We start from the raw sequence: 26,205 nt of genomic DNA on the forward strand, positions 1-26,205 counted from the left end.
TTAAATGCTACAAATTAATAGTTTAAATGTTGTAAATTAATAACTTAAATGCATAAAATAACAGTTTAGATGTTGTAAATTAATAGCTTAAATGTTGTAAATTAATACCTTAAATGTTATAAATTAATAGCTTAAATGTTATAAATTAATAGCTTAAATGCTATAAATTAATAGCTTAAGTGTTGTAAATTAAGGGTTTAGACGTTATAGATAGTTCAATGTTATTGTTAATATTTTTTGCTTATTTACCTCATATTTAAGTTCTTCTTCGATGTTCACCCTCCGGCAGTTCAGGCGCAAAAGAGCTCGCGCGCGATTTCTGTGTTCCTTATATACCTTTACAAAGTATCGAGATGTCAATCAAAGGGTAACGATCTTTTGACAAAGCAAAAGACAGTTTTTCCATTATAACTAAATCAAATTGAACAATTTCTTAATTTTTATCGTAAATTCGAGTCTTTAACAATGTAATACGATATCCATTTTTATCGTTTTAATAGTTTCTACAAGCGATAGTTTGACAAGCGAGTCCTTATGCAGAGTGTCCGGCTACAGATGTCAGGAATTTTAAGGGGTGATTTTTGAAACCTAAGTAGGATAAAGATCAACAAGAAAAGAATTGCATTTTCCGTTTGTTTCTTAGTTATTGACAGTTAAAAATCGACCAAGATATCCCTGCACGCGAGTAAACCTGCTTACAAGAACGAGAAAAAGTCAACATAAGCAACGGAATGTACAGTCAATCTCTATTCGAACGACATATGGTAAGCAGCTTACCACGTACAAGTCATAAAGAAGAAGACCATGGTATTCAGAGACGTAAACTGCGATTGGCCCGTCCGCCAGTGCCCACAGCAAAATCACACATACAGTGTCCACGAAAAATACAACAAATTACGATACATATTCGATATGTCCTCGATTTTCTTGTAAATAGAGCTGACTCTTCTCTTGCAATTTTGACGTATTGTGCGAAAATTTCTCATCGTATTTTGTGCGACTTCCACTATAATGGATTGTACATGTGGAAAATGCAGTGGTGCAATTATATTATTATAAACACCGTCGATGCGTGCATAAGTCTATTCTTCCAAAACTATTTTAATTTCTTGCTTCAACATGGCTAACCTATGACATTGTCATTGGGAAAGTGGACCTTCGTTTTTCCTACGAGATCGCACTGTCTTTCGGATTACTGATTTGGACGTATTACGTCAGTTCAGTTGTGTTTGCAATGCGATAAATTCTTCCATCTGTTGTGAATTGCAGTGATTCGTTTTTTGTAGGTTCCTATATGTAATTTTGATCTCTCAGAAAAAGTAATCACTACATTAAGTATTAATTATAATTAATATTTAATAAACGAGAATATTATGAATAGAATCAATAATTACATTGTAATATATGTAAAAAGATGAGTTAATAGTCATTTAAGAAATATGAATATACGTAATTATGGGTAATAAAAATACATGAAAATTATACAATACATTATATAATAAATTTGCTCACTACACATGAATACAATATATTATATAAATATAGAAACAATTTTCAGGCATTGTTTCTATAAGTACAATTATAGAAAAAATATAATTCGATCAGTTTAATGAAGACATCGAAATAATCTAACACCCAGACAGATTAATTGAGATCGCATTTTTCATTACGTTTTAATATGTTCCTCTGAAAATGAAAATATTTTTTGATAATTTGTCGTTGTAAGAAAAATTGCAAATCGATCTTCGTTAAAACAAAAAAACAATTGACGAGACCTATTTAGAGGATAAAAGATGTGGTGGAAGAGACAACAACTGTAATTCGTCATCAATTTTTAAATGACAAAGCTCTTTCGTCGTTGCAGGCTTCCATTCAACGTTGACAAACTCATCTTTAACCGAGGTAGGATCCCTATATTAAACATATACGATATATAAATTCTAAAATTTAGATTCATGCTTTTTAAGATCACGTTGAAAATTTACCCAGTTCTGGCAAAATTGGTCCACATTCTAGTCATTCGTTCTAACGTAATCCTATCCTTCGTACCAACCGTTGGAGGATCAGGGTTGTCAGTTTTACATCTGGGTAAATATAATAAATACGCGATATCGTCTACATGAGACGCTCCTAGAGTATAAGATTAAATAACGTGATTTTTTGTGTACATAATCTAATAATTATGCGATAATAGATCTAAAAATTAAAGTTACCAGAAATCTGTCGTGTTACTAGGAGATCCGTAGGGGTTCTCTCACTGCCAACATATGAAAATACACAAAAATAACTAGGCACTGTCGTTCTTTTTACTCGATCCTCTAACAGCATCATCGCGGGAATGCCAAAATTAATAAGAGTAAGCAATTCTGAATATTCGCTTAAGTTTTCTTCGCTGATCGGTTTTCCACCGAAATACTGATTTTTCACCAGCTCGAACAATTTTTCCATTTCTGCATCCTCTATCGTCTTCAATGATTTCAAAACTTTCACATGGTTATACAGATTCCGATTGAAGGAATTTATTGATTTTTCGCTTTTATCTGAGAAATACAAAAATCGTATAGTATCGATGCGTGAACAGGAAACAATACTTTTCTTTCTTCGTGTTTTAACTGAACCCACCTTTCAAGAACATAATATATTCCTGAGCGGTGTAACTAATTATTACAGGCACATCTGCTTCTTTTACAATTAATTGTTCGATCGGTTTTGGTAAAACAGGATTCTCCGCCACTTCGTCATAATCGAGTCCAAAAGCAAGGGTACTAATCTCCTCTTTCTACAAGACGAAATAAAGAATCCTGTTTATTTCAATCTCCGATATTTGATTATAATTATGAAGTATGTTAAAAGAAAACTTGTTGCCTCCGGAGATTGAGAGGTTTGAGCCTTCACGATGTCCTCAGCGGGCACCGTTCGTAAAAATTCGACAACTTCGACAGGATCATTAGAATCTTTTCCAAGAAGTGAAGCGAGTTTAAAACCACGTTTAGGACGATTTTCAGCACCTCGGCTTGCCCAAGGACATGTCAACGTTCCACTGTGCAAAATCGCCTTGTGAAACAGTCCTAAAATCAGTATCAAACTAACGGGATTAACACAAGTCTTTTGAAAACTCACAAAAAAAAATCACAAAGATATGATTTAATTTTATCAAGGATGTAATCAAAATACGTTTTACCTTTCGCGCGAGGCGATACGAGTAAGGAATGCACTAAAGTTCCTCCAGCGCTAACTCCAAAAATCGTAACATTATGGGGATCTCCGCCAAAATTGGCAATATTTTCCTTGACCCACTCTAGAGCTGCGATCAAATCTTTCAAGCCTAGATTTCCTGGCGCAACTCGGTGACCCAAATTTAAAAATCCTTGAAATTTAAAAAACTGGATAATTCTATAGCTTTTCTGTTTATTCATAAAGTAAAAATTTTGTTTCTAAATTGCATGCACAATCTCTTTTTTCATATTTTCCGGATGTATGCGTATATGATGTCGACAGAAGTAGGCATCGTTTTACCGTAAAACCGAACCGAAACTAACCGAATGCGCCAAGCCTGTAGTTAGCTGAGACAACTACAACATCTTTGGCGAGTAAATAATCAGGCCTTGATTCGTGGAAACTAGAATTCCCTACTACAAATGCCCCTCCATGTATCCAGAACATAACCGGTTTCGACTGATTAAGGGAATTCGTGTAAACATTCAAGTAAAGGCAATCCTCATTGCCAATAATATCGAAAGGTGGAACTTCTTGCAATTGTGGGCAAATGTATTTTTTGGCTTGGGATGTATCCTTTATACCAGTCCATGGTGCAGGTGGTTGAGGATCCTATTTTCGCCAAAAAATTAAGATTCCTTTATAATAAATGAATATAATCCACGGAACGCATCACATTGAGTGTACTACTCCTATTAGTCGTGTATCAAAAGTAATGTCGTAATAAAGTAGAAGCATGATAAGGGCAATTGTCGGAAATGTACCTTAAATCTGAGATTTCCGATAGGAGGAGCAGCAAAAGGTATTCCTGTGAAGCCGATATATGATAATCCTAGGGCACTTTTCAATACCGCGCCTTCCAATTTACCCTGTTTTACACGCACTATCGGTTTGCTCATTGTTAACCAGAGTCTTGCCAACTTGATACTGCCACTCCTTTCTGTATTCAGAATCCGAGTGTTTAGAGCAACTCGAGTTTGTACTCTTATCATATCAAACGGTATTATCACTCCTTTAAAGTTTCAAATGTCTGCTATCAAACGATGTACCTTAAAGTATATTTGAACAGTGTTTATCACAATATTGACTAAAAATAGGCTAAAATATTATCCACAAACAGCGATAATTATCAAAATTGTTGTATATTCTAAATTATATATTAAGTTATAAATATAATTAAATTATAAACTAAATTATATATATAAATTTTTGCCAATGTTTCAGCACTTAGCGTACCAGCTAAATGGGTTTTGTCCGCGAGCATAAAACATGATATGTATGCGAATATAACTTTTTCTCTCCACCATACCGACGATAAATTGGGAAAGAAATTTATTATTCAGTTTAGTTATTTACTTCAACAAATAAATCATATTTGAAATATAAGAAAATATATTATAAATATCTTTAGTCACTATTTATATATTATAGAGTTTTATTTATTTTCATTTTAAGATACAATATATCAGAGGTTATAAAATCCAGCTTGTGATATTGACGCAACATATGCTGGACATATTCAGAGTGAAATGACAGAAAAAGTAATAGTCACATCAAGTATTAATTATAATTAACACTCCGTGCACCAGAATGTATCAACAAAATTAACGATATTATAAAGTCGATCATATTATACATGTATAAAAAGACGAGTTAATATTTATTTGGAAAATGTGAATATGATTATAGACAATAGGAATACATGAAAATTGTATAAATAACAGACAACAATAAACTTGCTCACTATATATGAACAAATATTGTGGAAGATTTTCGTAGGCACATTATTTCTTTAAATACGATTGTATAAAAAATATAATTTAGTTATTTTAATAAAGGCAGATCAGTTGAGGCTGCATTTCCTAATGTAATTAGTAAGTGCAATTTGATTACGTTTAATTAGGTTTCTTTGGGAATGAAAATGGTTTTTAATTAACGATATAAGAAAAATTATATCAAAAGTTATCTAGTAAATAGTAAAAAGTTATTTAAAAAATTGGTGCATATATTCCTTATTTTGACATTTTCAGATCTTTTCTAAATTTTGCTACGAATTTTTCGAAGGGCCATGTTGCCACTTCACAGATTCTGATGCCCTTAAATCCTATTGTCAAGATCACCATTTTAAATGTATTTTTCGTATGCATACAACGGGTGGTCGGTTTTAATGTTCTACTTATACGCTAAAGTACATTTGGTATTATATATACCGTATGAAGCTTACTCTGTCGATGTGTAACCTCCTCATGAATTTTAATTGTACTGTTTTAGTATCTTCATGGTGACACAAACAACGATAAAACTAATAAAAATTCCAATCACTGAATTCCATATGTGAAGGAGTATTTAACTGTTGGCGGTCCGGATGGACATTATCAATAATGGCACGACTAAATCAGCATAATTATAATTTGAACACACACGCGCATGTACAAACAATAATTATAATATCTAACTTTCAATTTTGTATAAAATATAGAAGCAAAGTACATATATGATGCCAAACATACTTTTATGTGTAACTCGTAAAGTGAAACCGATACCTACCCTATATATGTATATATGAGAAAAGATTGTTTAAAATGGTGATCTGACAATATACTTCAAGAGCATAGATACCGGCGAGAATACAACTATTCGGGAACTTTACCTTTCGAAGAATTCAATATGTTTCATCAAATATAAATTAATATGTATTTTTTATCATTTAATTATCGCACAAATTTTGCCCAAAAGATCTCTAGCTTATAATATTAGCTTATAAGATTATCTTTCATCAACCAACTTCGATTATCTCTATTAAAATCTATCGACAAGAAAACAATAACGAATAACTCATACAAATGACACTTCGTTTAACGAGTGTCCATTTCTGAAATTATTTACCAGTTTATCAAAAATATTCGAAGATTTTTCTGCTAAATTGTGTTCATTGCGAAAAGCGTCGAAAAATAATAATAAAAATAATAATAGTTTCACTGGTAAAGAACGTATTCGATAGAAAACAATTTGTATCGAAAAGATTTAGTAGTAGTGACATTCTTACAAGAACGCCGGTTTTACAACTAAATAATAATTTTTTTAAAAGAATTTTTGTTCTATATGCTGATACCGATTAGCAGGTACAGTTTTTCGAAACATTTCGTCAAGTATAACTATGTGCTTCTTCGCAATTCAAATGAGAATCGCTCTTTTTGCTTCGATTTACTTTGTCACGAATCCAAATGAATCATTAAGTAAACTAATTTGGAACAATCTTTGATTAATCGCATTCGCAATGAAACACATGTTTGGACGAAAGCCACGATTCTTACAATGCACAGAAAAATTATATCAAAAATTAGCGTTTCATTTTATCGAGTATAGGAACGACCATATCAAAAGACGGGCGTTTCCCTGGATCTTCGTTCATACAAATTCTAATAAGCTTAGCAAGATGCGGTGAAATTCCTGGAGGTATACTAACACGTAAATCCTCTAGTGCAATCTACAACAAATACACAAAAAATGAATATAATCACTAAATTACCGACTTATGTTAAATGAACGATGTACAAATCTTAACGAACTTTCATGCCACATTCCATCGGCGAAAGATCTGCAAACGGAACTTCTCTTGTCGCAAGTTCCCATAACAGAACGGCAAAACTCCACATATCACTGGCCTCGAGATTTATATCCGCCGGACGTTTACTTAATGCTTCCGGAGACATCCACGCTGGTTCGTAGATTCGACCCACCTCTTGAAATGAAAATTTCGAATCCGCCATGTTCACGCGAGCTGTTAAATCTTCATCAATCTATACGAATATCGAATATATTCATTACCGAAACTCTTACATAATAATATTATATCATTATAAAGACGAATGAAAATACCATAATATGTTTACTATTAAGGTGAAATCTACATCTATTTTGCCTTTCAAGCCCATGAAGAAATGCCATAGCTCTCGCTACATCGAGGGCAAGTCTAAGTGCACGGGCAGTGTCAACAACGACGCCTGTACCTCCATGTAAAAGCCTATGCAAACTCCCACGTGCCATATATTGCGAGACAGTTGCTAATTGCGGTGGTTGATTGACACAACCAAGTACAGGTAGTACATTGGGATGTGAAAAAATTCTTAATTTTGGGAATTCTTCGTTAAAGTCTCTTGAAATTCGAGCCGTACATTCACGTATATTCAAAATTTTTGCCACAATGTCATTGTTTTGCCAACGCCCACGCCATGTTTCACCACTTGGCGTACTAGCTAAATGAGTATGCAGAGAAAGATCTGCCATGTTTATTCCTTTGTGCCTTGATAGCGTTGCATCACCTAAATGATATAACTAGACATTAGTAATTAACAGTTACTAATTAGAATTCTTAAGTATAATAGAATACGTATAATACAATATTACTCACGACTTCTAGTTTTCAAACCTAGCCAGCTTTGATCTTTAAACTGAATCTTTTTTAAGTCCTGTCCATATTCTACAGCTAAATCTAAAAAATCAATTTGGTAGTACAATAGTTCATATATTACAAATCTGCGAACAATGTATCATGTATCGATAACTCCTTATCAATTATTAAGTACCGTGTAATCTTTTGGCCAAATGGCCTCGTGCTTTATCTAACGGAGTATCACCATCCTTGTTTGCAATTGATACCAAAGCACCAGCAGTTACCAATTCTTCGGCAACTGCTTGATCGCCCCAAAAGCACGCATAATGAAGGGCAGTGTTACCATGCTCATTTGTGACATTGACATCTGCTCGATTCCTAAGTAACTATAAAAATAAATTCCATTAAATTCTTAAAAATAAAGAAACATGATTATTTTTATTTCTGTACTTGACTCTCCAGCATCGATTGTTCCTTTACGTTACAAAATTTTTCAATATGCAAGTATATTCCTATCTCATCATTTTAACATACAATCAATTATATTTGGCTTACCAATTGAACTATTTCTTTGTGTCCATGGGCAGATGCAAGATGAAGAGGAGTATCATCACCTCTGTTAGTTGCATTAATACGTGCTCCTCTGCTAACTAACAACTCGGCTAATTTCAAGTGTCCCTCTTTGCAACACCAATGGAGTGGACTGAACCCATGATCATCGCTATACATAGAACATGAAATCATAAATGAAATCAGATTAATGTTACAATTTGATATAATTAAATAAATAAGAAATATAAAAACGGATACAATGGGATGATAACAAGGATTAGAAAAAACAATATATATTTTTTAAAGTGCTATTATTATAATTAAAAAGATCGATCCAGATAAAAAACTTTAAACAACAACAAAAATACATTCGAAAGACCGGTATTAAAGAAAACAGAGGCGAATAACGGTTATAAAAAAGAATAATAAAAAAACAAGAACAGGAGACGGTGCTTCTCGGAAAATGGAATTTTCCTATATTTACCCTTGATTCATGTCATGTTCGGTGTCATCTAGCCAAACACGTACTTGCATGGCATTTCCTTCACGACACCATTGAAATATATCTTCCATTTTTTTCACTTACAAATAAAATAAAAAAATTGTAAAAATATTATAACTGAAGGAGTGGCAGTGCTCCGTGCTTCAAAACACCGTAGTCGTCATATACTAAATATAACCATAATTCCACACACAAGCAACGCTGACACAAAAACCACACATTACTTCGTTGTACTTAATAGGCGGATTAGTAACGAGATTCGAACTCTGCGGCGTACATCAGTTTACAAAATAACACACAATGTTGAATATAATGATTTTATTGCATTACAATAAGTATAATCGAACATCTGACCATATATGACGCGTGGTGTTGTGTACAGTTTACTCCCCCATCCACGAGATGATTACTTCATACTAGTTCATATTATTAGAGAAGACACTCTCTCTAAGAGAGTTAGAGGCTAGAAACTATATAGAATAGTAACTCTATCTATATGTACCAATAAAATCGAAAATCAAAAAGATTTGCTATGTTGTAACCTCAGTTGGTATCTACGATCAAAAGAGTTGCATAGTAATACGTTAGATGGCGCGTTCCAATTATTTGAATATTTCATTCTTATAAATTGGTAAAAAGATTATAATTTTCCGTTATTTTCTGTATTTTATATATCCAGGTACAAAACTAAAGCGCTATAAAGGAAAAATAAATTTTAAGATCATATATTAAATTATATTTCATTCAAAATATTAATAAATCATAAATTACGTTATTTTGTTATATAACATACTATTCTGATATTTTAACCATATAACGCTACATAATTTATATTGTTCTTCCAACGTTTCTCCGTATTTAATTAAGCTACTTTATACGTTTCAATATCTCTTCTGCATATTTTTGCTTCGAGCGTCGTTTATTTTACTTCGTCGCAAAGGAACGTTCAGATACGAGAAAGATTTATAATGAATATTCTATAGAGTTTTTCAACCGTAATTAACATATTTTTCTCTTAAGAAATAATAAGCAATACATATTTTGTATCATTCAGACGAAGCTTATTAAATAACTAATTTAATAATAATGCACGATAATATCGCACGATGCTTTCTTTTCTTCTTTTCTTGTCCATTCTCGATATAACACGATGAGTCTCAACCCCACCAGAAGAACTTAATTACACAAAGTCAGGAATAAAAGAAATCCATAAAGAAATCCTCTTATCTCTCTTTCATTTCCCTTCTGTTTCTATATCATCCCCAATACTTTTCCAAGGATGGCTCTTGTACTTACCCTTGGATTACCTTTCCCTTCGTGTACAACGGTAATTACACGATCTCCACGCGAATCGATTCTCTGCTGTTCAGGTGGAATTTAAAATGATATGTATTTTCTAACGAACGTCATCCGATACCATAACTCCTCCAAGGTGGACAGTTAACACGCATTCGGCCGATGATTTTTCTAACAGTCGATGATCTTATTGGTCACCAACCAGGCAGGCCTCCGGTACGTGATATTGTGGCAATCTTATTTGAATTGTTAATACGTTGTTAATACGCGGAGAAAAAAATCGCGACACGCTAATGGGTGTGCACAATTCACGTAACCACGAGTCGATAATTACCGAAGGTGTGATCTCCACCTGTTTTCTTGCATTAAATTATTCTTTTCTATACCACTGGTATTACAATTTTTATAATAATCAAAAATAATTGAAACCACAAGGTTCATCGGTGAATCTTTCAATAGTAAAGCGACGCTTTAATTTTCATATCGTATTAAATAAATATTCGCGTAATATTATAATATACCGATACGTTTAAATTAAATGCAGATATCAAATATGCATAATGTTGTTGTTCGCCCTTGATCCGTACATACTTGAAGCACTTCTTTTTTTTTTTTTTTCATTAGGAAAAAAAGTACGATAACTGCTGCACATTGCTATTCGATCTTGTCGTGTTTGCGATCTCAGACAAATGTGCATTTGGAAAATTCACACGTGTATAAAATACATTAAAGAGTTCGATTAATTTCATTTGTCAAACTGAACCGGCAAATAATCTTCACGAATGCGTCGTATACTTTAGAATAACTTAACTCGCGTAGCTCGTAAGAGGTCGGAAAGTAGGTTGGCCACGTGACCAGAAAATAATTCGAGATCTTAGGAAAAAGTTGACAAAGAATAAGGGAGATTTTTTTCGAAAAATTTCCAAGACATCGAGCTACGTTACTCCGTTTAAGAATGAGAGAAGGAAACACGTGAAAGCAATTAAGATCGACATGGTACGTTGTTATTCGTATCTTTCCCTTTTCCAGTTTCCCTTTTATCGTGCGATATTAAATGGCACCTGTCGTCGATTCCGTTTGACTAATCAAATTCAACCTTGTCTCTCTATTAAAGTGATATTGTCATTGAACGGTGCACTTTCGTTGTTCTCTAGTGTATCGTAGGAATATGTAATGGGAATGTGTTGGTTCGTCACGCCTCTAAACATAGGATGAAATCGAGGATAATAAATTACTAGCACGTGAGAGAACTTCACTGGCAAGAACGACGGGTTTATGATGGATATCGTTAAAACCATATCCCTGTTTTATGTGGACCGGTGATTTAGGAGGAGAAACAGTAGCACGTAACGTAAAAGTGCTTAGCGATTAACGATCGATATAAATTCTAACTATTTCACTGATGATTCAGCGAATTAAAGTTCGAAATTACCAGTGTTATTATTATCGCTGGTATATGAAATAAGAGTTGAATTAATCAGATTGTTATTTCAATCTTGATCATCTATAGATAAAACGATTTCGCAGTAACGAGCGAAACAATTGCAGAGAATCGTCGAAATGGCCGATAAGAAAACGCATAGGAATTAGTGGAATGTGACGAAATAAATCGGCATTGTGGAAGCTAGATAGAAGTCTTAGCCTTGCATCGTAGGTGTGGTCTTGCGCAGCGTAATATTTACTATGGTAACACGTCGTTGCGATATGAATATTATCGGCTGACCACGTACATTACGAATAATAATCCGAAAATAACACGTGGTGCCGTTCAACTCGAGCGTATTATTATTACATGCAAAATGTTTTTTTTTTTACTTTTTCTTCCTTTCTCTTTCTTCTCTCTTTGTGTAAACTATATACGATGACTAAAATGATAAAAGAACGAGAAGGAAGAATCGATCTTATCTAAACAACTTTCAAACAATATCGTAAAGATTTGGTGAAAAGAAGGACGCTGTATGGCGCAATGATACTGCCCTTGTTCTAGATCGTTTCTTTGAACAGTCTGCACTCAACCTCGGGCAAAAGTGGAGGCCATACATAGATAGAGGGGGAAAAGTATTGTCTACAATGTTGAAACTCGGAGCAATTATTCGTATAGCTGTAATTGAGATGTATAGATGAAACGTCGAAATGTTTTAACGTTAAATACGAATGTTACATGGATTCTTTAAACGCTAATTGAATACAAGGCCATGCGTTATGGTTGTTGGTGAAGTGGCCAATTCGAACATGAACGTTATCCGTGCGCATTGCGAGCCTTGATATAATAATTAATAATTGATTGAGTTGTCTTATTTATCATAGGAATTTAGGTATACAGATCCTCCCACAGGGGAGCGTACAGGGATAGTTTTAATATACGTTGAAAACGCCGAGGCCGATAATTATGTAAAATAGGAACGATCATGCAGCATAGAGAAACGTGTATTTAGAAGTGGATTAATCACCCAGACATATGATAATAAATTGTCAATAAAATCGTATAATTTATTACTTAGAAGGTTTACCAACTCATTCAGATCACGTTACTTACGAAGATTGGATTATTTACGACCTCTGGAGCAACATTTGATTTCTTTTCTTACGAAAGTTATTCTGTAAAATATATGTAACAGAACTATTTGTTGTTTTAAATATTTCAATTGTACGATGTATAACCCTTTGCTAACGTTTCAGAAAGAGAGATTGTCTCCTTTCATTTATGACAATAATATTATTAATAATAACAATATCGTGCGCAAGAAAAGAAAAATAGAGTTTACAGCCGTTTAATACTATTGCGTGGAGATTACAATTAACTGGAAGATCTAATGATTTAATTCGTTCGACGTGTACGACGGAAAGTGTTCCTGTACCTTGAAACGCGTGACAAGAGGCACGCAAATTAACTGTTGAGATACGATCTTAATTCGCCTGTCTATACACCATTCCTTCGTGATATATGAATAGCTAAACAACTGTTCAAAGTTGGAATAATTAATCGTATCGTTTCCACATTCTTATAATAACCTTCATTCTTATAAACAAATTTCGTAATTTTTCTAATACCGTTTATGATGTCATTTTGTTCCATTCATCGAAGTCACCGCATACAAGATAAATCTACAAATCGTTCAACGAGTCTATTATCGGATAAAATCAAAGATGAATCGTTTACCGATGATATCCCACACTAATCATTGTCATTTCTCTTATTGTTTTACCTTTCCCATTTACGCGCGCGTGTCGAACGATTATGCAAGGATCCGAGCGTGGCTTTGTTCCATGTAACTCGAAAGCCCGAGGAATAATTAAGACGTTCAATGATTCATCGACGTTGATGGATCAACTCGAACATTTTGCTTTCTCTTCATAACGAGTTGTATTAGTGCGTTTCAGAGAGAAATCCGGCCGATCGCCACGATAATAATTAGAGGAAGGAAGCCGATTTACCCCGAACGAAATCGGAAATAGAATGCAGTAATACTCGCATAAGGAAGAAAAAATAGAAATGTAAGTTGAAAGGCTACGATAAGGATAAAAAAATGTTGGAAATTTGAAATACCCAGCACTTTGAAAATGAAATTTTTTATTGAAAAGTAAAGAATTTGCACGTTCCAAAATTCGATAAGGTAGGAGGTTTGAAAACACGAAAAGTAAAAAATCTGGTAACGGAGGATCTGAATGTTCTAAAATTCAGAAATATTAATTAAAATAAATATATATATATATCGAGGATACGTTTACGTTATTGAGAGATAGTCCTGACGTGAACGTAGATATACGGAGCGCAAGTCAAGGACTCTTTGTTCCTAGAAAGCCTGCATTTTTCTTCTTTGTAATGCACAATAACAGCCATCTTAACAGTTTTTTGTTATGTATAATAACTCTTTAAAGAACTTTATTGAGACAAGGACAGGCCGAAAGAAGTTATTACACATTAGTACATTGTTATTACATTTATCATACTTCATTAGTTAACGTAAGTTTCCTATATCCACTTTCTTCATTTTTGTAATATATAAGCAACGAATTTGCGTACTAATTTCTATTTTAACAATTTTGGTATTCCTGTCGTATTATATTAATTTTTCAGCAGCAATTAAAATGCATATACTATGTGTATATCTATCTGAATCGTGACGGTAACGATGGAAAAATAGTTGAAGGAATTAATTAAATGTAACTTGTAGTAGACTGTTCAGATTCTTGTAGCAATTATGCGAATTAAATGAACCAAGATTTCATACCTCGCTTATGCATATACGCAGCTGTCTAATGGCTATAAAATGCCAATATTATATATAATACGTACGTAGATATACGTATAGTCCTTTCAATTTCAATATAGCAAGGCACGCCTTTAAAATATTTCGCGCAGCAAAAATTTCATCACGACACTTTTGAAAGATATTTTCTGGAAATTATTTTAGATTGCATCTATGATCTTATTGATTCAATGTTGACGAATTTTTATTTACGACACCTTTCTATCAGACTATGACAATCAATAAATTCCTGAACACGATCACGAACACTGATCATCACAGCGTCATGAACATCCTGTATAATAAATTCATACAATCACGTAACACGGATAAACGGAAAAAGTTGGGTAGATTTAAATGTAATAAAAATTTCTCATTCACTCTGCGCTAAACAAAACCGATCGAACGTGAAATCATTTCATGACATTCACTGCTGGCTTTTGAATAACGCGGTGATATCGGTCGTACCATTCTTGTCTCTAATTTCCTTCATTGCCTACATGTATTATCGTATTAATTCTGTTTCGATAAAAGTTTGTTCATTTTTCAACGTATAAAAGGGAAATCCGGCATTTTTCGATACGCACCATGATGAAAATTTATGGCGCGTTATCCGATACTGAATCGTTAACACGATCCAAGCGAAATTGGCCAACAACAATAATTTTTAGACGGAGAAACTCGTTGTTTGACTTCAACCTCGACCTCAGGTTCAACCAGAAGAACAATGGATATTTTCACGTAATTTGCCTCGACCAGGCAAAGGCGAATTTCACGATTTCCTTTATCGTTTCACTTTTTCTTTTTTTCTTTTAGAAGCAAATACCGTTGTCTTGTACAATAAACTGGATTTATCGATATATTAGCGAAACATACGCAAGAAAAAGATAGGATTTAATACCCTAAATCGTCCATTATCTTGTGTGAGATTTTGTTTGTTCGTTACTCGATAAGAACAAATTCTTTAAAAATATGACTTGCTTGGTCTCGCTGTTAAATAAAATTACTTTTCGTTAAAATAAAAATTATGAAATAAGGGTAATTATAATAGTTAAATTGGCTCGTTATTTCAAGTTCTTAGTTCTTGTTCTACCCCAAATAAGATTTTCCTGAGCCAAATTCTAACGACACAGTTCTTCCCAGTTTCTTAGTATCCTCTTTTTCTATACTTTTTCTATACTTTTCTATACTTAGCTTTCCTCGTTTTTTCTTATTTGATGTCATAATTCTGTTTCTTTCCTCCTTGAACATAAGTTGTAAAACCAACTCTATATATCAATATGCTATACATGGCAATCTTTATGACGAAGTCCATGGTACAAGTAGCGTTTAAGGTATTTCGGTCTCAAGATACGTATATACAGTAGCGGACAAAAGTTTAAGACGAAATGGAAGAAATAAATAATTGATTTACTTTCCATAAAAAATATAAATACGGTGTTCTACTTTTGGTATTAACTAATTGTACATTTGTTTGTACACTTAGAAAAAAAATTTCATTTTGATATTTTGCTCAATAGCTAAGTTATAAAAAAGGAACGAAATCTGTATAATATTTCGTCGGTCAAAAGTTTAAGACTATACAAAAAATATTAATTTTTGGTTAAAAAATATACACAATTTTTGTTTAAATTCAATATTTTGTTCAATATCCGTTATTTCTTATCCCTTCGGTACATCTTCTTGGCATAGAATCTATTAATTTTTTATATTAATCTACCGTAATATTATTCCAGGCTGTTTCAATCGTAGAGTAAAGTTCATTTAAATTTTTCGGTTTATAACCTTGTACTGTCTTTTTTATGATGCTTCACAAATTCTCGATTGGGTTAATGTCTGGTGATTGCGACGGCCACGGCAGCACGGTGATATTTTCTTCTTGAAAAAACTGTTTCACAACCCGAGCCGTGTGCTTCGGATCATTATCATTTTGAAAAATAAAATCATCACTCATATTGTTGCGTGCAAAAGGTAACATTGTGTTCTTGAGTATGTCCTTGTATTGAAAACGGTCCATAATTCCATTGATACGACATATCGGACCAGGGCCGCTTCGAGAAAAACACGCCCACACCATAACGTTGCCACCACCATGTTTAAGAGTTTTTAAAACGCACTGTGTTTTCAAACTTTCGCCAATTCGACGTCTAACGTACCGTATCCCGTCAGAACAGACGCGATTGAATTTCGATTCGTCAGAAAACAATACCTTTTGCCAATCTTCACTTGTCCAATGCTTATGAGCTTTAGCAAATGCAAGTCGTCTTTTTCGATTCCTAGAACTCAGCAGTGGTTTCTTTTGGGGTTTTCGTCCTCTTAAGTTAAAGTCTTCTAATCTTCTCCTAACAGTTCTAGCACTAATTTGTGTATCGTTTTCATAGTTTATCTCCGCAGCAATATTATTTGCACTACGAAAACGATCCTTTTCGCTCAATCGATGAATCCGGCGATCCATTTTCGGTGTTGTTTTCCGTGGTCTTCCGTTTTTCGGTTGATCGCAATACATGCCTGTCTTTAAACATTTATACCAAGCTTGTTTACAAGCTGTTTCTGACCTGTTCACTATATTTGCTATTTCGGTGAAGGTTTTACTTTGCTTTCGCAGCCTTACGATTTGTTCCCTTTCGTTTTCAAGTAAATTCTTTGATTTACCCATAGTCTGTTCCTACCTAAATGAATTTTAAGCAATAAAAGGTACACTAAACAATGATTTTGACATTCCAGAATCAAAATGTTCAAAAACTGTACTCGTACTCACGTTTTACACAGATCGTCTTAAACTAATGTCCACTGTTTCCAAGTGCTAGGCGGTAACTAACTGTTGTAACTCCTACATTGTTTGTATTTAACAACTGACTGTCTGAGGTTACGAAGGTCAAACATACAGCTACGTTATTCCAAAGAGACAAACCGAATAGAAGAACAATATGCGTATAAGATGTTTGTAATCCGGTTTACAAATCATCGTCTTAAACTTTTGTCCGCTACTGTAAATAACCATAAAAGAAACGAGCTATACGGTTCATCTATCATTTTTATCACACCGGTTATGCGAAACTTTAACGAAACGAAGAAACCGGCAATTACGTTCCGTTTTATGTTAGTTGGAATCGTGTATCAGACACCATTTGCACGATTCAGCATCCTTGTGTAACGCTGATCGGGACGATGTTGTGAGAAAAAAATCGCGTGACTTCTTGCAACTTTAAATTCCAGAAATGTTTCTCAGTCGAAGTATCAGTGATTGTCGATTGCGTAACAACGTCGATTATCGTAATTAGTAAATGATTTCTTGTCGTTAACGATCATTCGAACGTTCATTACGATACGCCGAGAATTTCTCATGCTGTTACATTGCACGAGATTAAGAATAACACATGCCGATTTTTACGCAATCAGAATGTCTGTACTTCGTTAAATAGTATGCAAACTTGTCTATATTTATGTTTTCTTCGATTAATGAATCTACATTATGGAATCAGTTATGATTGACAATACAGTTGCAAGCGTATGTAATTAAGTACGTTGTAGTTGAGCATCGGTCGATTAATTCTCGAAAGTTTTCCAATTAAAAGATTTTCCATTACAAATACCGATTGTTAATCGTTAGTTCTTAATAATAAAAAGGTACATTGAGAAATAATAAATGATAAATAGTCGATATTGTCATTAGATAAAAATATCAATGATCGATCGTGATTTTCCAGTTTTTAATTGAAATTGAACGAAGTTTTAGTCGATGTATAACGAACGCTGTTAACGATGAAGGTAACCATACGATCAATCGACGAATACAGGTATTCCATAATATTTATCGATTTGACATTGACTTTTCTTATTTCTTCGTTATATCGTTATTTGTTGGACGGTATCGAATAATCCATAACTTAACGTACACTAGTTCGTCGATGATATAGACGTTAAACGTAAGAATAAAATGTTGCTGTGTCTGGGTGTAGCGTTGCTATATTCTATAATTGAGATTGTAAATTATTATATCAGACAGTATTGTTACTGTAAAAAGTTGTGTCAACATAACGGTGAGTGTGTGTTACTAATTCCTTCAATATTCATTATCGATAATTGAATTCGAATTTTTCATACTCGTCATATCAATTATTGACAAACGACATCGTTAATTAATCGTGTTTTAATCGCAACACAAAAAGTTATATCTGTGAACATTTAATTACGAGATTAACAGCAGTAAGAAAACAAGCAGATTAAATGGGACACGATATCGAACTTCGTTAAAGTTACTGATACCATCTATTGGCATAATCCATTTATTGTTCGAAAAATGAAATTGATCGACTGATCGAAAAAAGTATTTTTGGCAATGAACTTGGTCGTGATACGATCTTTCTTACGTTTATGTTATCGAAAAGTAAAGTACGTAGGAAAATCGTTGAAACGATTAATCACGCATAATCGATCATCAGACTGTAGATAATTATGCAAATTGAAGAGATGTGACGAAGGTGACAAATGAAAAAGGTGAAACGATTGAAAGAAATGAGAGTTTGAATATTTTACGCATATATGTTTGTATATTACGCGTATTTTGTGTATTTTTACAATTAAAAATTTCATTAATTCGAAGGATATAAAACCGTGGCCGAATTTTTTAGACGGGAACGAACTTACCGAAGACAACGAATCAACTGTAGTTCGCATTAGGGTGCCACGTTCAGAACGAAACTGTTGCTCGGATAAAATATCTCCCAATGTGTCAGATAAAAAAGAGAATGCTACAAATTTGGACAAAACTAAGGAAATAAAACTTGCGCAAGAGGCAAGACCGGTTTTCTCGGAAGAAACGCGGACTGTTTCTGCAGAGTTACCTCACAATGGACGCAGGTAATAACCGTGTTTATTTATTAATTTAGAAACACTTACGTCCTGATAATGATAGTATCGGTGATTTTTAATTGACGAGCTAAACATCTTTGGCAGTGAATTAACCTGTTAACCAAGAAAGACAAATTAACTTGTCAGATGAATTGTCAATTTGTTAGACATAATAATTTTATTTGAAAAAACTACTTATCTTTTTACACGTCGTTTTCTTTCCGTTCAAAATTACGTCGTATTCATATTTCCAAGGAATAACTGAAATTGATCTTTATTCGTTTCAAATTTTACGATTAATTGTACGTTGAAAATGACAACGTGAGTTTGTGCTCGCCACCTATATGCAGATGCGCTAATTACAATAAATAGTAACTAGAAGATAGTTCTAGATATAATCGATAGATTTAATCGATAGGTTTAAGATGATCTTTTGTTTTTTATCCCTAGACCGTGTAAGAAAGTGCAATAAAAATTTTCCGGCTCAGAACGTTTTGATAGATTTATCCAAACAATAAAATAATAGCTATTGTGATCCTACCTCTGAATACAGAAATAATAACAACAGTGTATTGTGATTAAATTCCTTCCTTGATCCTCCATGATACTATTACCAACTATGAACTATCGAATATATATATCTAAATACATTGTACTATAGGGAAATTATTATAATCGAAATGATACAGTGATATCAATGCTTTATACGTAATTATTTTTTTTTTTTTACCTGACTAAAGGACGATATTAGTTTTATAAAAAAACCACAAAAAACCCACTTGTTTATTTTCTGCGCTAGTTACAAAACCGAAGAGTCTGGAACTATTTGTTCTTCGCAGAAAGAAAAATCGTTAACAATCTCAAAGATAAGAAATGTCACTAGTTCCGATACTAAACGAAGTTCCATTAAATGGAAAGCAAATTGAGATTTATCGAGTGTGACAAAATGTTCCAGAACAGCGATTTGGGCACCTGCGCTGCAAAATCAACTAGATAATATCACAAATTCTTCCTCGGAGGCCTGTAGAAATACGACAATAGTGCAAGCTCAGATAGAAGCACTTCCTATGAATATTACGACGGACGACACTGCCGAATCTGTCCGAGACTATTACGCTAATTCTCCGCTACATTCACCCAGACACAGTTATTTAACGGATAAAAAAACCAAAAAGTTAAAATGGAGGACGGAAATTTTCTCGAGGTTGGCACGCGAACATTTCAGTATTTGCCATAATTCTTATTTTCTTTCCAACCGAATGTCATCGGATATTCTACTTATAAATCAAAGACTCTGTCGGGTAGTCGGAAAGTTCATAGTGATTCTAATAGTTTTTTAAATAATCCTGATAGGTTTATTCTATTATATTTATATCATGTATTTAATTATCGTGTAGATGTTACATGTTATAAAACATTGTGTACATGTACATAGCTTTCAGCGTTATGAATTTTTATAAGATTTGAAGAGAATTTTTTATTATATTCTTTTGTAAAATACTGCTCGATAATACTGCTTTCAGACCAAACGCATTGATTAAAGAGAACGATCTGGCATTTGTCGGTAAAAGTAGTATTATTTTTAAAGATTTTGCATTTACATGAAAAATAAATAATCTTTAGAAAATATCTGCGACACTATTCGAGAAATCCATTGTTAAAAGGCGTTTTTTTTTTTTTTTTTTTTTTTTTTTTTTTGAAACAGCGATTATATAGATATACGATAAATAGTAAACAGCATTATGAGAAAAGCATTGTAAAAAATATTGATTACTATGATAGAATATTTTCAAATTTTTCGAAAATTTCGCTACGAATTTTTCGACGAATGCGATATGTCGGTATTTTCATCATTAAATTATCGTAGAAATTTTGTGCAAAAAATTTCCAGATTGGGACAATTAAGAGCCAAAGACTTAAAAACCAATGAGAGTGGCCAGAAGTTTAGAAACCAAATGCTAGATATCCCTACTCGAACTTCCAATAATTTATCGCCAATTGGACACTCGATGGCGCTGCACAAGAATCGATCTGCCAGCGTATTCACCTCAACGAGGATCAGTGTCAGCGGTTCGAACTTGAGACCGATGGATGACGAAGCCATGGCGACAAATGGTAATAAGATGGAAGAGTACGATGGGATTTCGAAGGAATTCCAGAACGACTATCCATCGATCGTCAATCTGAACGAAAAATCAATTTGCAATCTGGCCATCAATGATATAACGATGAATCGATCTCAATTGTCAGATATATTCGAAAGTACAAGTATGTCAACGTCTGTTCTAACAACCACAGGAGCTTTGATTATTACTCTGAAATTTTATCGGGAAGAAAACAATAACGGAATGCCTCGTAAAAAAGACATTTCGTTTTGCGAGTTCCCACTGCTGAGAATATTTGCCAGTTTGTCAGGTATGTTCGAAGATTTTTCTGCTAAATTATTCTCATCGCGGCAAGCATAAAGAAATTCTATACCTTCTATTCGAGTCTCTGATTATGCGAAAACAGGGACTAATTCTAGGAACGAAACCATGTACATGGAGCTTCCTAATGTTGGAAAGAAACTTACAGGTAACGAATCGGTATACGATAGAAGATAACGGGTGTCGAGAAGAACGTCGAGTATAATATTCTGTCATAATGGAATAATATAAATAACATAAATTATGTAACAAAATAATTTCTTTTCTCGTTCTGGAAACAAGAATCTCAGCTAAGATTCTTAATACAAATAATAATTCGTTATATAAATAATAATGGTTATGAATCGTTATCTTCTATCTTTTATATATTTATATTTATGTTATTTAATTCTTGACGATTGTTTGTCGTCGTTAATTATTGATATAAATTAATTATATACATGTATTTAAGTTGTATGCTTTATATATATTGTACATATCGATGTGATCGTTATTACAATTGTTTTTCATGGTAAATTAGCGATTGTAAATTAATTAAGTTTCTTGGTAAAAAACAAAATCTTTTATAGCTCCTCCGAAATGTATAATTAAAGCGTTATATTTCGGAGGAGCTATAAAAGATTGGGATGATTTTGTAACTTTTACAACTGGATAATAATAAAATGCATTACTTGAAATTACCAACGTACTTCGTAGTATCAAGAATCCATTAGCATATCATTCATTTCGATTAATTCTATAAACGTTCTTCGTTCTTCTCTCTTATGTGCTGACACTGATTACCAGCTGCACGTTGCTTCTTCGCAATTCAAACGAGAATCGCCCTTTTTGCTTCGATTTGCTTTATCGTGGACCCAAGCGAAGCGTTATGTAAAGCAATTTGCGATAATCTTTGATTAATCATGTTCGGAAGGAGACACGTGTTTCAACGAAAGTCACGATTCCTGCACAATGCACTGCACATCCTTGCACAGTGATTTGTAAATTGAATAATTGGACGAATCTATTCTTTCTACGTAAATCATTTAATCGGGAGAAAATTATTACTTGAAAATTTGATGATCAAAAAATATTTATTAGAAACAGATGATAGTAGTATAAGAAGTAACTTGTTTAATTTGATCTTGCAGAATAGATGGAGTAATTTTATTACAGCAAAACATGTGTACTTTAAGAATAGCCTTCAACGAATACTGTTAATTTTCATTGGAACATTATTTTCGCAATTCTTTAAAGGCAATTTTTGGCATTTATCTTAGAAATCTTCTCCGTCAAGGCTGAATTCTTAAGATCGACTCTTACCAAAAATTTCGATATAAATATCACAGTGGTCAGTTCACGTCAAAAGTATATGATCAGAACAGTGGGCGATTACGCAATGAAACACACCGCGCATCCTTTGTCGTCGTTTCCTCATTGAATCATCCAGAGACACGCAGCTTAATTAATCGAGACGAGAACATATTGCAGGTATTCCCACCGTTGGGTAACTGCAGGCGTTTTTCTTCGCGATAATAGCATTCTCCTTTTCAATTTGTGGCATCCTCGTATTCTTACATTGCCACTGGCATAGGGACTAGAAATTTAATGCTTTTATAAATCCATTCGCTATCTTGATCAACCGGCAACCAACTCGTATTTCTATTCACGGCGTGCATTGACACGATCAGATAATGAGAGACAACGGACGATCGAAAACCGAATTCCTTTTCGCACGGTAAAATTGTTCACTCGCCAAACGTTAACAATGCTCGACTCAATTAATTAATCCTGGCCGATAGGAATCGAAGAAAAATGAAACAAATCGTGTTTTGATTTTTCTGATGCGCGATTTCTTCTTCCTCTTTTCTTCTCTTGTTTGTTTCCTTCTTAATCACCCGATCGGATATTTCCAGTGGTTTTCCTCTGTTTCTCTTCTCTAGCGGTTGCTACCAGCCTTCGTTATAATCGTTTACTCGAATCAATCTTATCAATATTCAGGAATAAATCGTCTGACACACCTCCTGGTTATACAACCAATAACTCCACCTGCGATAAAGTTGCAAATAAAACAACTATTGTAATATCGCATGCAAATAAACCAGAGCCAATGAAACTTCTACGTTAAACATATCTTTGTATCAAATCGCGTTGCATAATTGAACATTAACTGATAATTCATTTAAATTACGCGATCATGCGGAAGCTATTGTATCTGCTTTTTACGCGGCGTGACTTTTGTATCGCGTTCGCGCCTGTACTTGATGATGGATGATCTATATCTCAAATAATAAATCGTCCGTAACAAACTCTGTATCCTTCGCTAATTAATCGCCATTGACGAGTGAACGTGTGTGTCACAAGACGTCGGCAAGGGACGATGGATATCAGTTTACGATTAGGAGACGCGTCGTTAAGAGATCGATACGACCTTGACCAATTAATGCGGAATTTAGTTTTAGAAATCTGTCATGGGATTAGGCGATGGAGTGCGTAAATAAATACACGTCAGAAGCACCGAGATGAAGTTCTTGTTTGACGCGTATACTCGTCAAACGCAGGTAACTGGTCAGATCGACGAACAATAGCGCGTCTCGATCGCGTCTTTTCATGAATAATGATCTTTATTGGTTTATTTCGAACCTCGGCCGATCGACTGAGTACTATAGTACTATAGCGTTATAACTAACTTGCAATCAACTCGTTTAATTCATTATTTCCAGAAATAGAATTGCGAATTCGATGGATCGTCGATGTCTATTGTTCGTTCGATATAAATCTTCTATCCTTTTCAAATACCACGCGGTAATTATCACGATGGAATGTGCTAGAACAAAGAAATGCTGTGAATAGACTGCGAATGTTTACGCAAATCGAAGGAATGGATACGTGCTTACTAAATATTCGAAATATTTTAACAACCAATAGCGTATATTTCGGATATGTTACATATTTTTGCACATACTGTACATTTTAATATCTCAAAAACGTAATTGTGTAGGTGTAATTGTAACAAAGTTCGAATACGTGTGGCACTGGTTTACACGAGTTATTAGAAACGATTAAACTGAAATAATCGTAATAAGAATGGCTCTTTGTGTTTATCTCTCTACAAGAAAACCAAGCAACTATACAACTGAGATTTTTTAACGAAATAGTTTGTGAATATATCTGTAATTAGGTATATCATAAAACTGTATTTAATCAAACCACCAAGTCGAGGAATTATTCTTATTCCTTTTTATTTATCATAGATAGGTGTGCGTATATCGTTTTTAGTAATTCGATTTATTCCACCATGTTATGAATTCTAATTGCTAAAACACGTTATTATTTAATAAGGTGGAAAATTTGACAAAGATCGTTCTTGTTAGAAGCCTGTCGATCGTTTCCTCCAACAAATTTCGACTATTTATCGACAGATTTATCGATAGGTTTCCATTCGCTATTGCAAAAGAGCAACATATTATGATAAGTAACACAACCATTATATTTCTGCCACTTCCGAGGAGTATTGCCAAGGACACAGTTAATGAACCTCGTTATTTGAAGTTTTTTTTTTCTTCCTGATTTTGTAACTATACGCTTCGATAGTGTTTCCTGTTCACGATAAAATGGCATATCTATCTATCTGCTAAGCTGGATCATACTATAACTATACGAAAGATCCTATAGCAAATTCACCGTAATATAAATAACCATGATAGACGATTGGGATCTTTTTACGAGTCGATTAAGGCCAGTTTCGTGGGAACCAGTTACAGGTAGTCCCGTCAAAAACCGCACATCCGAAACTGGCTTGTAGAAGGTTTCCTTATGCGCGAGTTTGATTCATCATTGTAGATTAACTGAAAACGAATCGTTTCACAAACCTGATTTTACGTTTTTGTCTTCTTTCGACCATTCTCGACCTAACTGTATTTTTCTAACGCAAAAAAAAAAAATACTTCGAGCTTGAAGAAAATATAAATAAATTTTTATTCGAACGAATGCTTTCACCTTGCAATCTTGCGTTATATATCTTAAAACGTTACAAATGTTTTTTGTTCGGTAAAATAAAGCATCATGAATTTTTCATTCTTTCGCAGGAAACATGTATATATGTATTTGGATCAAAAAGGTATAAGAAGATAGATCAGTTTGAAGTAGAACCCTGATGATAATTCGTCTGATAATTCTCATTGAACCTGCCGATTAGTAAGAAGTGAAGCGTTGCGTAACTGATTTATTTTCCTTTAACAATCGATAAGACACAATGACTGCTCATTATCGCGATATTTTCTCTTTCTTTCCTTTCCTCGGTTGACGCACGTGATCTCAAGACAATCTGGTCATGGATCTAAACAGACTTGTCCTGCAGCTGCGCGATCCCCTTGCAGACCTTGGATTTCCTTATCCTGATTAGACGTTTGATCTTCCATATACGGAGGATTACACGTACTTTGTCTATATATCAGGAAGAGTCGTTCTTTCATCGTTTAATTGATCCACGTGGAAATTACCGTCACGGATCATCCATTTGATGAAAAATCTTTTTCTTCGAGGAAAGTTTCAATCGTGTACCGAGTTACAATCGTGAAGATAACAAGGTATAATTATCGATGTGATATTTGGTGATTAATATAATTTGTATTAAAAATTCTTTTTCTATAACCGTAACGCTAAATTTCGCGCTCACATGCAAATTATTTACGTATCACGAGAATCTTTATTTCACAAGTGACATTTAGAAATCACAGA

General features: G+C 33.7%; 3 protein-coding genes across 4 annotated transcripts; 1 reads left to right on the plus strand and 2 right to left on the minus strand.

Moving 5' to 3' along the window:
* Positions 1-1,429: 1,429 nt before the first annotated feature.
* On the minus strand, positions 1,430-4,216 carry LOC132916363 (esterase FE4-like). Of its 2 annotated transcripts, none has more exons than XM_060976280.1 (8): positions 3,981-4,216; positions 3,540-3,828; positions 3,182-3,367; positions 2,866-3,068; positions 2,623-2,779; positions 2,214-2,540; positions 1,986-2,130; positions 1,430-1,911 (listed from the first exon to the last, which is right to left on the minus strand). In XM_060976280.1, exons 1-8 carry the CDS (start codon positions 4,206-4,208, stop codon positions 1,776-1,778), a joined length of 1,671 nt encoding a protein of 556 aa, XP_060832263.1. In that variant the 5' UTR covers positions 4,209-4,216; the 3' UTR covers positions 1,430-1,775. The 2 variants fall into 2 exon arrangements, with proteins under 2 accessions (XP_060832263.1, XP_060832262.1); XM_060976279.1 differs by having other exon boundaries at positions 2,623-2,775; positions 2,859-3,068; positions 3,981-4,215.
* A 417-nt stretch (positions 4,217-4,633) lies between these two features.
* Positions 4,634-9,156, minus strand: LOC132916365 (integrin-linked protein kinase homolog pat-4). Its single transcript, XM_060976281.1, has 7 exons — positions 8,646-9,156; positions 8,165-8,330; positions 7,803-7,995; positions 7,628-7,708; positions 7,096-7,538; positions 6,786-7,016; positions 4,634-6,703 (listed from the first exon to the last, which is right to left on the minus strand). The coding sequence occupies exons 1-7, from the start codon at positions 8,732-8,734 to the stop codon at positions 6,557-6,559; spliced, it is 1,350 nt and encodes a 449-aa protein (XP_060832264.1). The 5' UTR covers positions 8,735-9,156; the 3' UTR covers positions 4,634-6,556.
* Positions 9,157-18,064: 8,908 nt separating this feature from the next.
* On the plus strand, positions 18,065-21,867 carry LOC132916303 (uncharacterized). Its single transcript, XM_060976183.1, has 4 exons — positions 18,065-18,249; positions 18,841-19,069; positions 20,016-20,264; positions 20,952-21,867. Exons 1-4 carry the CDS (start codon positions 18,147-18,149, stop codon positions 21,523-21,525), a joined length of 1,155 nt encoding a protein of 384 aa, XP_060832166.1. The 5' UTR covers positions 18,065-18,146; the 3' UTR covers positions 21,526-21,867.
* The last annotated feature ends 4,338 nt before the right edge of the window (positions 21,868-26,205 follow it).

Source organism: Bombus pascuorum, chromosome 2 (assembly GCF_905332965.1).
Source record: "Bombus pascuorum chromosome 2, iyBomPasc1.1, whole genome shotgun sequence".
Taxonomy (NCBI): Eukaryota; Metazoa; Arthropoda; class Insecta; order Hymenoptera; family Apidae; genus Bombus; species Bombus pascuorum.

Excerpts from the sequence above, each read along its gene's own strand:
- LOC132916363 (XM_060976279.1), bottom strand. The coding sequence starts at position 4,208 with ATGATAAGAGTACAAACTCGAGTTGCTCTAAACACTCGGATTCTGAAT. Across the intron at positions 3,069-3,181 it reads CGTATCGCCTCGCGCGAAAG|GACTGTTTCACAAGGCGATT; the intron begins GTAAAACGTATT and ends TACTGATTTTAG. Across the intron at positions 2,776-2,858 it reads TCAATCTCCGGAGGCAACAA|AGGAGATTAGTACCCTTGCT; the intron begins GTTTTCTTTTAA and ends TCTTGTAGAAAG.
- LOC132916365 (XM_060976281.1), bottom strand. The coding sequence starts at position 8,734 with ATGGAAGATATATTTCAATGGTGTCGTGAAGGAAATGCCATGCAAGTA. Across the intron at positions 7,017-7,095 it reads TTAATAGTAAACATATTATG|ATTGATGAAGATTTAACAGC; the intron begins GTATTTTCATTC and ends ATATTCGTATAG. Across the intron at positions 6,704-6,785 it reads CGATGGAATGTGGCATGAAA|ATTGCACTAGAGGATTTACG; the intron begins GTTCGTTAAGAT and ends TATTTGTTGTAG.
- LOC132916303 (XM_060976183.1), top strand. The coding sequence starts at position 18,147 with ATGTTGCTGTGTCTGGGTGTAGCGTTGCTATATTCTATAATTGAGATT. Across the intron at positions 18,250-18,840 it reads AAAGTTGTGTCAACATAACG|ACGGGAACGAACTTACCGAA; the intron begins GTGAGTGTGTGT and ends CGAATTTTTTAG. Across the intron at positions 20,265-20,951 it reads AGGACGGAAATTTTCTCGAG|ATTGGGACAATTAAGAGCCA; the intron begins GTTGGCACGCGA and ends AAAAATTTCCAG.